The sequence below is a fragment of the Colias eurytheme genome, chromosome 13 (genome assembly GCF_061535395.1).
Source record: "Colias eurytheme isolate Ceu_HAF_F1 chromosome 13, ilColEury1 Martin Lab GWU primary, whole genome shotgun sequence".
In the NCBI taxonomy this organism is placed as follows: Eukaryota; Metazoa; Arthropoda; class Insecta; order Lepidoptera; family Pieridae; genus Colias; species Colias eurytheme.
Genome location: NC_142992.1, coordinates 3,080,506 through 3,096,263, shown reverse-complemented (window position 1 = coordinate 3,096,263; position 15,758 = coordinate 3,080,506). Strand labels below are relative to the sequence as shown.

The following is a 15,758-nucleotide window of genomic DNA, read 5'->3' as shown; positions in this document are numbered from 1 at the left end:
CATCAGTTAAGCCAGTAAGTATATTGTTTCATGATTGCAAGAGTATCTCTTAAAGCTCTTGTATCCCTCTTTTAAACTTTATTTCGACTACACCCTGCATATATATAATTGCGCGAGTCTAGTCTCCCCTACACACAATATTCACTTGGCTGTAAGATAGTGTGGTGTTATTATCTATGTGTGAGTGATTGTTGTGTATGTGAGTCACCATCTGGTGTGTCTGTATGTGTCGAGTCCGTGTCCAAGTGTGAGTCGATGTGTGTGGTGTGTGTATGTGTACGTGTCCGTGTGTGAATCGATGTGTGTGTGTACGTCTCTATACGTGTGTGAGTCGATGTGTGTGTGTACGTCTCTATGTGCGTGTCTACCGTGAGGAGGAGGAGGAGGACCTGGAGCGGCGGCGGCGCGGCGCGGCGCGGGGCGAGCGCGAGCGCGTGCGGCGCCGGCGCGGCGGCGAGCGGCGGCGCGGCGGCGAGCGGCGCCGGTACCTGCCACACACATTACTATGTTGTAGCATTATCACAGAATACATAATAGTAGCTAAACGCTACAGAACGGACACTCCGCCTCCCGCCAAAATTAAACACTTACCTCACCCCACATGATCGGGCTATAAATAGTCCTCATTTTTCTACAAGGACAATACGCAACGAAGATTGACAACATTTATCAAATCGATTTAAAGTAATTTTATTATTTTGGATTTGTGATTATCGTTTTTCGTAGAAAATGGTTAGATATTGTGCTGTTTACGGATGTATTTCATCAGAAAAACGCGAATTTTTTCACAATCATTTCAGGGGTTCATTGCAGTCAGGCTCTTATATAAAGTTACTACTTCTAAACAAAATCTGGAAACCTATTAACGAATACATTTTAGTTTCCTACTCGTACATACCTAGGCGGCGAGTGACGTCGCATGGGCGCGTGTCTCGGCGGCGGCGGGCGCGGCGAGGGCCGGCGCGGCCGCGACGGGACCAGCACCGGCGCCGCCGTGATCTCCTGCCCGTCGATCTGCCCTGCCCACCACAATTACAGACATTAATATACTAGCTGTCCTAAGTCCTTCGCAGTTTCACCCGCGAACGAACCTTCGTGCAAAATCTAGTACATATTTCTATAGGTCATGTGTTATTCTGACTGTGTGATTCTGAATAATGCATCTGCCCCTTACCCCACTACGGGGACATGGGACTTCACTTTGTGTTATTCTGATGTATAACCTATATTCTTACAATATACTTACTCACATTTAAAGTAATGAATTGATTGCGAGCCACTACTCGAATTAATGTTTTTTGCAATCATTTTCAATTTTGATCTGTTATAATATAGTAAAATATCTTTATAGTACATAATAAACTTTTACTCGTCTTTTGACTTAAAAAACAAGGAAGCACTCTTATTCACATTTTGGGCTTGATAATAAATGTTGTAATACTTATATATGATTTATTCTAATAGTGTTCTTGTTTACCTCCATCCATATGCTTCATGGCATTTTCTGCTTCATCCGGATTGCTGAATTCCACATACGCGTATCCTCTCCCATTTTGAGGGTGCAGTCTATCCATAGGGAACTCTACAGTTTTCACTGTGCCATATGTAGAGAAGATCTCTTGTATATGTTCCCGGTTGACGTTTAGTGTCAAACGACCAATGTGGATGCGTGTGGGACGCGGGGGCGGCGAGCGTTCGCGTTTCTTGCGTGCTGGTGATCTGAAAATGTTTAGTTTTATGAATACTCAAGTTTTGTTGTGTATTTGTGAATTTCATAATGGACATCTTAATAACTAGAAGCTATAGACTAAGGGCCGATTTTTCAATGCTTGGATAAAACTTATTCGTCGAATAATGTATAAAACTACCATTTTAAAAACGTATTCTAATTGCCCGTATTTGACAGTTTACGTGACATTTTAATATTATCGCGTAATACTTTATTGGACGGATAAGTTTTATCCAAGCATTGAAAAATCGGCCCTAATTAAAATGAACCTAAATACATTATTTCAAAAGAAAAGCCTCAGTTATGACATGAAGAATAGATTATAATTGGAAAGTGCACTGTGGTTAATAGTTATTTATATGAGAATTCAAAATAATGTCTAAAATAATTAAAAGAAAGTTGTGAAGCGTTAAACAATGTTTTGAAGTAAAGTAATAGCTAAGTTTTACAATTTTTATGATTTTAGTTCATAAAATCAGAGCAATTATAAAATAAATACCTTTCATGTTTATCTCTGGCTTTAGATTTGTCTGCTGATGATGGTGTTGTGACTTTCTTTTTGTCTGCGGGTGATTTGTCTCTTGCTTTATCTCTGTTGGGTTCACGTTTGTCCTTTGCTGGACTTTTGCGAGGTGATACTCTAAAATTAGAATTAGTTCTTGATAGATATAACACAATAATAAGAAACCATATTAAATTCAGTACATTTTAAAGAATAATCCCAGTTCATTTTAAGTTTACATTCAATCAAGAATGATATCTTAAAACAAAGGCTTGCTTCATAAGAACTTAAGAATGATTCACACTACACTGTGGCGAGCTGTGCCAGAGCCAGAAAACAAAATAATGAAACAATATCAATCAACATTTCAATTATGCCAAAAATGAATTTTCAAAATCAGTTCAGTAGATCAGGAGTCCCAAGAGATTACCCGTTACCTCACAAAGCCACTTATATTATTATTGAAGACTAGCGGTCTGCCCCGGCTTTGCCCGTGGTACATATTTCACAATAAAAGGTAGCCTATGTTCTTTCTCAGGGTCTAAAGATTGCCTGTGCCAAATTACATCAAAATCTGTCCAGTAGTTTATGCGTGAAAACCATACATACATACAAACCTTTCCTCTTTATAATATTAGTATAGATGTCTTGTTGTTACTACCCGTTCGCTTCGAGTTGGCCGCTCCCACCCTTCCCGCTTCACCGCACCGCACTCCTAGTACCGTCAGTAACGCAATCACGTGCGCCCGTTCGTAACTAATATCGGTCCCGTTGTTTTTGGTTATGTTATTTGATTGTTTTGTTAAGTTTATTATTGTTAAGTTTTATATGTATATTTTTTTACTGATATTAGCGAGGAAATCGCTGAAGTAAGTAATTATACAAAATGTTTTTGTTATTTTATTTTTCGGAGTGTTATTATTTTTTTTGTCAACGGTACCAGTCGATGAGCCTGTGACATCATTTTGTAACGGTCATCGACGGCCAACTCGAAGCGAACGGGTAGTAGTATTACATGAGAAACAAGTTATTGAATAAGCATAATCTTACTTCTTCTTTGGCCTGGATCTATCATTAGTACTGCTACTGCTGCTGGACGAACTAGAGCTGGACGATGATCGAGACGAGCTCTCCGAACTGCTGGACGAAGACCGCGACGACGACCTGGACGAACTACTGTCCGAGGAACTGTGAATTTAAAGGAATTAGCAAAATCTTAGTCAATACTCTGAGTTTTTCATTTTGAAACATCTGTCAAATTAAATCTTTCATGACAATATTTTAAATATATTGTATATTTTGTAAACAATGTATATTTATACGAAGCGCTGCACTAATATGGCTTATATTATCCTACATTAAACCTATTGGTTTAGGTTCTTGTGGATGTAAGCGTAGTTCACTTCTACATTGTAGGCGTTTATAGTTAGTTACCAACATAACCTAGAGCCCATGACAATTGATTTAAAAACAAATTTTAATTTATGTACCTGCCACTACTATCACTACTACTGGAACCAGATTCCTTCTTCTTCTTTTCCTTAGGTTTCTTTTTATCCTTATCCTTATCCGAAATAACTGAGGGAGACTTATTTCGCGCCCTGCAAGGGAATATAAAATCATTTAGTAATCCGTAAAGAAAAAAGTATGTTCTGTACGTATTATATACAAAGTTGCATTCCTTACATTTTTTTTACTAAAACTGACAATATGTGCAAGTAAAATTAATAAACACGCATCTGGCTTCGCATTTACATCAAAAATTATCCGCCATGTCCACAGAGCAAGTAATCAGGGTCTTTTCAGCTAGAACATTTCACTCTCAGTACATTTATGTTGGTTCATTTTAGTTCGGACATAGCTCAACAGATGTCAGCCTTACAAATTCTTTTGACAGATGACAGTTGACAGTTGACACATGTTTGTTTTATGTTTATTGCCCGTTGCCCCTCGCCCCCTCACTCCCTCACTCCGTTTACCGGCGTTTGCGTGGCGACTGGCGTTTGCGCATTGGAATCGTTCATGGTGTTTTTTATGTTTATTCGGATTTATCCCCACGAATTGGCGTGTTTATGGACTTTTATGTATCTGTTGAAAATCGTGACCCCAGGCTTGACTCCGGACTTTGATTCTTTCGTTTTGGATTTGATCTCAACTTCATTTCTGATCACTATGGCTGCCGAGAAAAAGTGCTGTGTGCCGACCTGTGGTAAGTCTATAATCGTGTTATTTATTTGGATTTGCCAAAATAAGTAGCTCAAATAAATACATTGCTGTTTAGGCTTTGCTACTCACGGGCTGATAGTTAGGTTAGTTTGTGTTTGTCAAGATGTTCTACTTTTATCATCCTAGCCAAAAGTAATAGAACTTATACTTATAATCAGCGTAAAATCAAAGCATTTACCTTAAAAAGTGCTATTTGATGTACTTAATGTCTAGCACATTGTTATGCAATACATTATGACTAGACATCGGATTATATGCATTTGCATATTTGCATATGCAAATGCATAAATCTCTCTAATTACGGCGTTAGTGCATATTTTAGCCTTTTTCACCAATCGTGCATATTTCGTTAAGTAGCGGGAGTTTTGATTGGTCGACTAACCTTTATTAGCCAATCAGAACGCTCAGCGAGTAAACAAACCCTATTTTGGCATGGTAAAATGGCAAAAAATTACAAAAATTACCTACATTGAAACATTTTCACTAATAACTTATATTTCTACTTTTATTTCTATTTTCCATATGTACATTTTATATGCCTTTACCCTAAGCCTTTGAAATGTTACTATTAATTTGGCAAATTGATAATACTCATGCTCAATCTCACACAAAACTAATTTAAATGATTACAGGTACCTACTTATCTATTTCAAAATTGAATGTGAATCTAGTGTTTTCGAGTTTAGTTCTTGAATCATTTGAAAAGTAATATAGGTATAAGAATAATTTGATGTTTTTTATTCAACTATAAAATTCATCATTTATAAAATCAGCACTTGTTAGTACTAAACTTTTCTCGGTTATTGCATAAAAATTACACTAAGTATGATAAATTAAATATTTATTAGGTATTATAATATATTATTGCCTTTACATTGCTACTAGTTCTAATAATAATGCATCAAATTATACTTTCAGGTTCGGATACACAAATACTTCACAAGTTTCCAAATCCAGATAAAGACATGGAACGTTTCCGGATATGGCTTTATAGAATTGGAGGCGAAATTTTGGCTTTGGATAATGCATATATTTATAAATATCGCAAAATTTGTCATCAACATTTTGAAATTCAGTATCACACCAGAAGCAAAATGCTTAGTCCTAATGCTGTCCCTTCATTGTATTTGCCAGGTGACTAAACATTTAGAAAAAGTTTTATAATTATTTTTGTTAAGTAGGGTAAACCACCCAATTATTGGCACTTTAAGCAGCTACTTCACAAAACCGGTGAAATTTGCATGTACAATTATGTTTTAATTAAGAAAAAAACATTTATACTGGTATTCTAATCTATGGAGAATATTATAAAGTACTTTTCAATTTTAAATTAAATCTCTTTATTTAATATAGTGAATCTTTAAAAGAAAAAGCAAAAATACCAGTTGCTGGCATAGTCAAACCTTTTATTGGCAGTGATTGTTTCCAATTATTGTCACTATTCAAGACTGAAAAATATTTACTAGATCTTAAGTAGGGCTTTCAAAGTGTGTACTATGACATCTTAAAGTTAATTTTTACCATTCATAAATTAACAGAAATTAATTTTGAAATAAACAAAATAAAAGACTTTGTTAAAAGAAGTGTCACATTTATTTGTAGAGGAACATACCATTTCAGTTGGAACGCTTATTTTTTAAATATGGTTTTAGACAACCAAAAAACCTACTTAAATAAAACATAGAACAATTTTAGCTTACGATTAAATCACAGTTCTGATTGAATGACATCATAAGTAATTTTTAAGTTTCAATTAACATTTTTGTGTGCCAATAAAATGGATAAACAGATTTTAAACAGTCCAATTGTTGGCATACCACAAATAACTAAAAGTTGGCTGTTAAATTTTAAAATAATGTTTAAAAAAGGCAGTTCATACATTCAATAATAAGACAAAATTAATATGCATAAGAAAAACATAACGGAATTGCAATTTCTTTTAAGTTCATGATAGCTCTTACCTTAGTAAAAAACGAATATTTTGAATATTTTTGCCACACAAGTCCCGGCTTGTCAAACAGATGGTTGATACGCCGCAATGTTTTAAGAAATAAAAAACATTGTTAGCTAGTTGAGTAAAGAATGATACGCTACTTATTAATTTCAACTACAAAATTTATACTGGCTACAAAAAAATCTTAATTTTCTTAAAAAAACTGGAGCATGCCAATAAATTGGTAGAGTGCCAATAATAGGGTGGTTTACCTATATACTTTATTAATTCTTTTGTTATTTTATATTTTTGACGATCTTATTTTATTTTGACATGTAACTTATTTTATTATGAGCGAATCTTTTGCACAGAATAAATCTCTATAAAACTATTTATCGGCTAACTTTGACCAATAATGTCAGAGCCCCTGATTTTGAAGTAAAAGAGAAAAAATAATTATTGAGTTAACATAAGTAGGTAAGTAGGTACATAAATTTCCAAAAAAATATTGAATAATAGTCAGTTATAACATTTTGAACTTCTGTTGATGAATTTATTTTTTGCATCATTAGTACATAATATAACAGTTTATCATATTACTGCACTGTATTTCATCATATATAATATCTTACTTCATAATATATGTATGTACCTTATTAACTTATAACTTTTTTGCAGGTTTTAAAAAAAGCCTTCCATTGGCCGATGTTACAAATGTTGCAGCTGCTTATAGCTATACTGAAGGAATTTCATCAGCATTGCCTTCAACATCAGGTTAGTCAGCTGTTTTATTATTTATAATTTATTTTTAAAAATAATTAGGTACTCAATCCGCATCAAGTCCTGTTATATCATACTAAGCATATCTTGTGCCATGGAAAACAGAGAAAACAAACATGAAACAAGGTGCCTTAAAGTAGCCATAAACTTTGACCATTATAAACTCTCGGGGCCCCCAATTTTTAAGTAATATACAAAAATAGTTTTTGTACTACTTTGTACCTAAAACAATAAGTAGGTAGTAAATTACATCAATTTCCAAAACATATTGAGAAATTGTAAAAGTTTGAACTTCTTTTGATGAATTAATTTCTTGCTTCATTGATACATAATGGCTTATCTTGTAATTGCAATGTATTTTATCATTTATTTTTACTACGTCATAGGTAATATAGGTACTAAAATCTTTTACAGGTTTTACAAAAACAGTTCCATTGGCTGATGTTACAACTGCCAAAGATTCTCATTGCTGTACTGAAGAAATTTCAGCAGCATTGCCTTCATCATCAGGTATGTCAGCTGTTGTATTTTTATTACTAATCATAATTTATTTAAAATATTGAGTAAAGTAATAAAGTAATCAATCCTGAAAGTCTTGTGATCCGAGTAACAAAAAAAATATAGGTACCAGCTGAATTGAGAACCTCCTTCTCATTTTTTTGACGTTGGTTTAAAATAGACAACTAATACTTAAAATGGACTGATCTAGGTACACTTAAACTAAACAAATCTGAAGAATTACTTCTTATGAATTTTCAATGGACTGACCTAGGTACACTTAAACTAAACAAATCTGAAGAATTACTTCTTATGAATTTTCAATGGACTGATCTAGGTACACTTAAACTAAACAAATCTGAAGAATTACTTCTTATGAATTTTCAATGGACTGATCTAGGTACACTTAAACTAAACAAATCTGAAGAATTACTTCTTAATATGAATTTTCAAAAAAAATGTTCTCATACAACATGCGATGTTATCTGTGAAATATGTCATATTATTGTTAACATTTTTTAACTATATTTGAAATGATAGATAATTGCTATGCATAGTTAATATTTATAAACTATCGTTAATTAATAATTATTTAATTATTGTAACATTTAATATCAATAAGTTGAAGGAATAACAATTTATTTTTGAGAATAAAATAAAGTTTAGTTTATATCCCACCATTTCTGTATGTTTTGAGGGAAACTTATCACAATATTACAAGTGTTAGATAGGTTATTTTCCTTTCCCTATTATTATGGAATGTAATTGTTTACCCTTAAGAACTCTTAAACCTTAGAAAGGTATTTATTCCGACCTTAGAAAAAAAAAATGTTGTGTGGTTTTATGAAACCACGGTAAAAGTGAAACTGTTCGAACGGTTCCGAACACTGCTTTGTGTAGCGCATGTCGCGTGCCGAGTAGGTATACCTACTCGGCAGCCGCGATACACGCGACATGCGCTACACAGACCAAAAAGTTTGAGACGATGTAATAAAAGTTTCACTTTAAAAATCACAATTTTTTAACTTTGTATGGAGAAATTTTCTCATACAACGTGATATGGTATAACAATTTATTCCTGATAATAAAACAAAGTTTAATTTATAAACTAACCAACATTTCTTTAACTACAGGAAAACAGCAATCATCTCAAATTGAAGCCAGAACTAAATTGAACATCCAAACTCCGAAAAGTAAGTTTTCTTGGAATTTATTTACTTACATACATAATATCTATCCTAGATAAATGTATTTACGGCAGAAGTGGTGAAATCAGGTCACATTGACTTATGTTATAATATAACACTATTTCATATTTCATTCATTCATTCATTCATTCATATTTATGGTAACTTTAGTAAAAAGATTTTTTTTATTTAAGTAAAATAAACACTACTTTTTAAGGGAAACTTATCATAATTTTAGTGTTAGGTTATTTTCCATTCCCTATTAATATGAAATGTAATTTTCAAAGTTTAAGAACTTATGTAAAAACTTTTGTATGCGAATTTTTTTTCATAATTTTACTTTTATTTAGCTGTTTACTCAAATTATCATCCTTTAGCCAAAAAATCACAATTTATTAGAACTTTGTATTGAGATGTTGTATCAATACCATATTCCTCTTATGATACAACTACATACATAGAAAGTGTTTGCTCATTAGCTGCTTATTAACATTACACCATGATGCTTCAACTTTAAAAAAAAAATTACTAAAGGCTTTTTTCTACACGTGTGTGGTGGTGGCCTCTGAACACTTTATCTTTGGCAAAAATCTTAAATCTCTCCTTTCTTCTCATATTAATTCAAAACTTTTTTTTTCCAGGAAGCACTAAGAAACATACAACAAATGATGGGCCACGTTTGTACAAGGAGATACAGAAACTACAGAAAAAAAACAATTCATACAAGCAGAGACTTAAAAATGCTAACAATCTTTACAATAATACAGCATTTCAAAATGCACTCAGCAAATTCAAAAGATTGGCTGCTATTTTTACTATTATGCAGTTTCGTGAAATTATGAAGCCTAAAATGGGGCGACGATTTACTAAAGAGGAGAAAATAATGGCGCTTTCTGTTTATAAGCGTGGACCAAAATGCTACAAATGGCTCAGCAAGATGTTTATTCTGCCTTCCCCAATGACTTTAAGTAGAATGATTTCAAGAGCTGCTTTGAGACCGGGCATTAATGAAAAAATATTTGATCAATTAAAAAAAAAAGTGCAAAAAATGAAGGATAGTGAAAAATTATGCACCCTTATTTTTGATGAAATGGCTCTCACCCCACATTTTGATTACAACAGAAAAAAGGATAAAGTTACTGGCTTTGTAAACTACGTGGGGGAACCGAAGAAACAGATTGCTGACCATGTTCTAGTGTACATGATACGAGGAGTAGTCAGAAACTACAAGCAGCCAATTTATTATTCATTCTGCTCATGTAGTACACCGAAACAGGTTTTAGCAGCGCAAATAGAACTTATAATAAAAAAGCTTCATTTTATTGGATTTGTCGTTGTTGCGACTGTTTGTGACCAAGGCACCTCAAACACTGCTGCAATTAATAGCCTTATAGAAGCAAATAGAGAAGAGCATTTGAGGAGAAATCAAGTTTTAAGAGAGAAAGTATTTACAGTTGATGGTCAAGTAGTTATCCCATTGTATGATGTCCCACACATGTTGAAAGGTTTACGAAACAACTTGCTCACTAAAAATTTACAATATGTAATAAATGGAGAAAGTAAAGTTGCCAAGTGGGAACATATTGTGGAACTCTACCACAATAATCCTACATATAAAGGTTTAAAAATTATAAAAAATTTGACAGAAAGCCATTGCTTGAAAGAAAAAATACCGAAAATGAAAGTTAAGTACGCTGCTCAACTCTTCAGTCAAACTGTTGGGAAAACAATGGGCTATTTAGCTGGTAAGTTTATAAACTAATTATTTTTTTGTTTATGCTAGCTTTCCGCCGTGAGGTTTAAATATTTTCTCATAGCAATAAGACGTTTTCTCGCTAAAAAGAGTAGCATGTGTATACAGGGTGTAACAAAATTCTCAAGCAGTACTTAAGAAGAGTTGATGAGCCCATGAAACTGATCTACTTTTCTGATATGAAAAAAAAATTGGTGCTCCCATACAAAATTGGCTTTTGATCCGAAAAATCACTATGCCCTTGATGCTTAACTCATTTAATGAGACATATAAACACCCCTATAAATATGAACCACTAGGTACATACATATATTCATACGAAAAAGTAATTTAATTTCCCCCATGGTTTTATCATTAAGTTATTATATTATCATTAAGGCCGGTTGCAGAGCTTCACCGACCATCAGTGCGTACGTCAGTCGCGCTTGTCATATGTATGGAATATGCGTGCGTATGGGCGTATTCAGAAAGAAAGCTTGAAACTTATAAGCGCTTATAAGCGCTTATCGGCGCTTATAAGCGCTGGTAACCCGCGCAGGAAAATATATGAACATGCGCTTATAAGCGCTGATAGGCGCCGACAAGTTCCAACAAGTTTCAACAAACTTGTCGGTGCCGATCAGCGCTTATAAGCGCCGATAAGCGCTTATAAGTTTCAAGCTTTCTTTCTGAATACGCCCTATGGTCGGTCTAGCTATGAACGGTTTTATGAATTTCCATACATATTATGACAAGCGCGACTGACGTACGCACTGATGGTCGGTGAAGCTCTGCAACCGGCCTAAGGATAAATACGAAAGTTAGTCTTTTCACTTTCACAATTACAGAGCAATTAGAGTAAATTAAATAGAAAAAAAATTACCAATAGATAAGCAAGCTGGCTATCTGATTGGATTACAGAATTTTTGATTTACTTCATCATTAGTCAAAAATGTCATTTTAAACAAAACCTTATTTTTTGTTACAGAAATTGGGATACTGTCTGAAGAATCGAAAAATACTGCAGATTTTATTATTTTTATTGATAACTTATTTGACTCCATGAATGGAAGCAATAAAAATGCAAAAAATCGAAGTGGCAAAAACCTGCTGACCAGTGTGACACCAAATTCAGCCCACAAAGAACTGTGGACTGAAGCCAAAAGAATTTTAAAAACAATGAAATTTATAAGCGTAAATGGAAAAACTGGTACCGTTCCATCCATTAATAATTGGATACATACCTTAGAAAATATGGAACTACTGCGAGAAAAACTTTTCAGTGAATATAATGTCAAATCAATTTGGTGCAGACATTTCAATCAAGATCCCCTTGAAAATTTTTTTGGCAACATACGTAGTCATGGAATTCGAAGCAACTCGCCTACGTGTGCTAACTTTGAAGTAGCTTTTGCCTCCTTATTAGTTAGTAGTTTGAGTAGCAATTATTCTCCGGGTTCGAATTGCGAAGATGATTTTTGTAATGTGTTCCAATCATTTGATGACATATTTTTTGCACCAAATGAAATTAATAACGAAAGATGCGAAATTGATTATGAAGATCTAATGAATGAAAACATAATAATTGATTACGAAATTAAGCAAAGGGATCCCAGAATAAAGGCTCAGCTAGAGTACGTATCCGGATACTTATTAAGCAAAGCAAAAAAAATTTTCAAAAATTGTGAGTCGTGTGTAAAAGATTTTTTTGATAAGTCCGATTCTAATAAATATATAAGAAGGAGAGAATACAAGAAAAATAAACAATATTTAACTTATCCCAACGATAAATTAAAGAGATGTTTTTCTGAAATGCAGGATGTTACATTTTACATTCTATCAAAAAAAAGTGAAATTAACGACTTAAATGCTTACATTAAAACACTGATGTATGTATTAATTAATACAAGTTTTGCTCAGTGTACAAATCATAAAAAAGATGTGATAGAATTTATGTTCGACTTTTCAAGCCGATTTTTTACGTATAGGTGGTGTAAATGTACAAATAAAATCTTGGACGGTACCAGTCGGGAACTGAATAATAATGATCCTATTCAAAAACAAGCTTTTTTGTATTGTAATAGAAGAAATAGAAATAAAAAATAATAATACTTATAATATTTTGTTTTATTCAGAAATCCTTATGAAAAAGATAAAAATAGCGTTATATAATAAAACTACCTATAATAATAGTTATAGGCGGTATAGTTATACATTTATATGTAATAGTCCGGACATCGCTCGATAGATGGCGCCCATTCATTTTTAGCACTGTTTACTCTATACCCGTATATTCAATGTACTCTGTGCAAGTAATATAGCAGTGGGTCGACACTTAGAACATCGTTTTGGTTAGGCTTCTATTATCAAGCAATTTTAAACTTCATTCAATTGACATAGAGTTTAAATTATTTTGTACTTTTCCAAGACCTCAGGTCAAGTCTGGCCTGCCAACATTTAGAAAAAATAAAAATATTTCTAATGTTGGCCTCTCCGATGTAATCATATAATATTCGATTTAATATTTTAGTTTTAATTATTTATTATTATTTCTTCTTTTTTTGTAAACCTTATTTTTGTACATTTTAATTTTAAGCTAGTACATTAATAAATTATTTCTTTCTTTCTTCGATTTCTTGTCAATGGTTAAGACTTAAGACTTAAGCATAGACAACGTCTTGATGTTGATTTGTTGTTTGAAATTTGAATTCAAAATGGCGTTTATTTTGTTTTGGTGGAAGCTAAAATAAGCTATAATAAAAAAAGCTACTATATTACCACAGAGCAAGTAATATAGTAAGAGACGGCACTCACTACTTCGATTTCGAGCTCACGCACACATATGCATGTATTACTTAGGTCAAATCTTATATACCAACCTATGAAAAGTTTACGTCAAACATGACCCACATTGCTGCCAACATTTAAAAGTTCACGTTGCTAGTGATGTCTCTTTGAGTGCTAGTATCGATAAAACTTCATATCGATATCGATAAAATTTTCGATCCTGGGTAACAACACTACTAATTCTCATCCTTATTCAAATTTATAGGAAATTAAAAATAAAACACCAACAATGTAGATCAATAACTTTATTATAATATAATATGAATTATATAATACATAACATTTTTATATAATATTAAAATTCACTATTATCAGCAAAAATGGATAATTCCATTTGAATTTTACTGAATATCTTTATTTAGGCATGTAGGACTTAATTCGGCTCAAATATTATGTGAATACAACTAGATTCGCATTTTATACTTTTCCTTGAAATATTTTGCGGGATTTCTATTTCAAAATCTCGTTCTAAATTTCGATACCAATAATAATAATTATTATTTATCGTTGCCGTTCGGATCGCCATATTGGAATTGTATAAGTATGAAGAAGCCGTTGTTTTCTTTGGACGTAATAATATCTCTCCAATCAGCGTTCCCAACCGTACGATAATTATCGTACAAACACGATAATTTGGTGCCTACGTACGATGTACGATAGCATGTTATTATCGTACGCTGATTTTACGATAATTTCTATCAGGCAAAATTCGAGAATTTATATTATTTCACCCATACAAATATGAAATTTTGACGTGTTTCATATCGAACTTTCATGGGAAAAGTGAAATTTTGTCAGATTGAATTTTAAACTTGGCGCGTTTATTGAACATAAAGTGGAAATGGAATCGGTTCAGGTCTGTAGTCTGTACCACGCGTAAAACCAAAGAGTATAATGAATATTAGGGCACGTAAAACGTTTGGGTTTCAGCATGGTTTCAGTGTCCCGTTGATTTGACAGCGGTAGTTAAACAAAGATTAACTATAGAGAACTTGCATACTTATCAATATTACAATTTATATGATTTATTTATTTATAATTGACTTTATTCTAAAAAGTACGATAATTTCGAACCAAAAACGCCTAATGTACGATAATTTTACGCCCCTGGTACGATAATCAGCTCACTTCAGGTTGCTAACACTGTCTCCAATTGATTCTACAACCAGAACATGACGTATTAGAGAAGTTTTCTCATAAATTGTTATGTAATTATTATGTTTTATCTTCCTTATAGAACAGTCATTGGGTACATATTGGCTATTGCAAATATTTAGTCACAAATCACAATATGTATTTATTTTCTACACACAAAGATTTTAACATTGTTTACACATAACACTTTTTCTTCTTTTTTCACTTTTGGACATTAACTGAGATAACAAAAATACGATGAACAAATTTTGTTTAGCTTCCACCAAAACAAAATAAACGCCATTTTGAATTCAAATTTCAAACAACAAATCAACATCAAGACGTTGTCTATGCTTAAGTCTTAAGTCTTAACCATTGACAAGAAATCGAAGAAAGAAAGAAATAATTTATTAATGTACTAGCTTAAAATTAAAATGTACAAAAATAAGGTTTACAAAAAAAGAAGAAATAATAATAAATAATTAAAACTAAAATATTAAATCGAATATTATATGATTACATCGGAGAGGCCAACATTAGAAATATTTTTATTTTTTCTAAATGTTGGCAGGCCAGACTTGACCTGAGGTCTTGGAAAAGTACAAAATAATTTAAACTCTATGTCAATTGAATGAAGTTTAAAATTGCTTGATAATAGAAGCCTAACCAAAACGATGTTCTAAGTGTCGACAGGTGTCGACCCACTGGCCATGTCGATTTTTTATTGCCGAAATTACACAGATAACGTATAAATACAGATAATATAGCAATCGAATGCATGGATTGCCACAGACTGCATAGAACTATCACAGAAAGAATAAAAAAAATGTTGTGTGGTTTTATGAAACCACGGTAAAAGTGAAACTGTTCGAACGGTTCCGAACACTGCTTTGTGTAGCGCATGTCGCGTGACGGTCGGCTGCCGCGATACACGCGACATGCGCTACACAGACCAAAAAGTTTGAGACGATGTAATAAAAGTTTCACTTTATTTAGTAATTTTGTTTTAAATTCAATTTATCCCAATATTTAGCACAAAATGATTAGCAATAAGTGGTTTTTTAGAGGGATCGCGAAGATTTCTCAATAAATTGTCACACTTTCAATATTCTTTAACATATTATTATGCTTGAAATAAATCAAAGTTTCTCGGTAGTGTAGTATAAAAAGCACAAATTTGGGATAGTACG

General features: G+C 32.9%; 1 protein-coding gene across 2 annotated transcripts; it reads right to left on the bottom strand.

The window, feature by feature from the left end:
• Nucleotides 1-236: 236 nt before the first annotated feature.
• On the bottom strand, nucleotides 237-15,311 carry LOC149903277 (uncharacterized). Of its 2 annotated transcripts, XM_090108507.1 has the most exons (8): nucleotides 15,284-15,311; nucleotides 3,918-4,008; nucleotides 3,722-3,832; nucleotides 3,282-3,419; nucleotides 2,229-2,369; nucleotides 1,478-1,719; nucleotides 899-1,019; nucleotides 237-488 (listed from the first exon to the last, which is right to left on the bottom strand). In XM_090108507.1, coding segments are annotated over exons 2-8 (879 nt in total). In that variant the 5' UTR covers nucleotides 3,920-4,008; nucleotides 15,284-15,311; the 3' UTR covers nucleotides 237-364. The 2 variants fall into 2 exon arrangements, with proteins under 2 accessions (XP_089964633.1, XP_089964634.1); XM_090108508.1 differs by lacking the exon at nucleotides 237-488 and having other exon boundaries at nucleotides 899-1,014; nucleotides 15,284-15,306.
• Nucleotides 15,312-15,758: the final 447 nt, after the last annotated feature.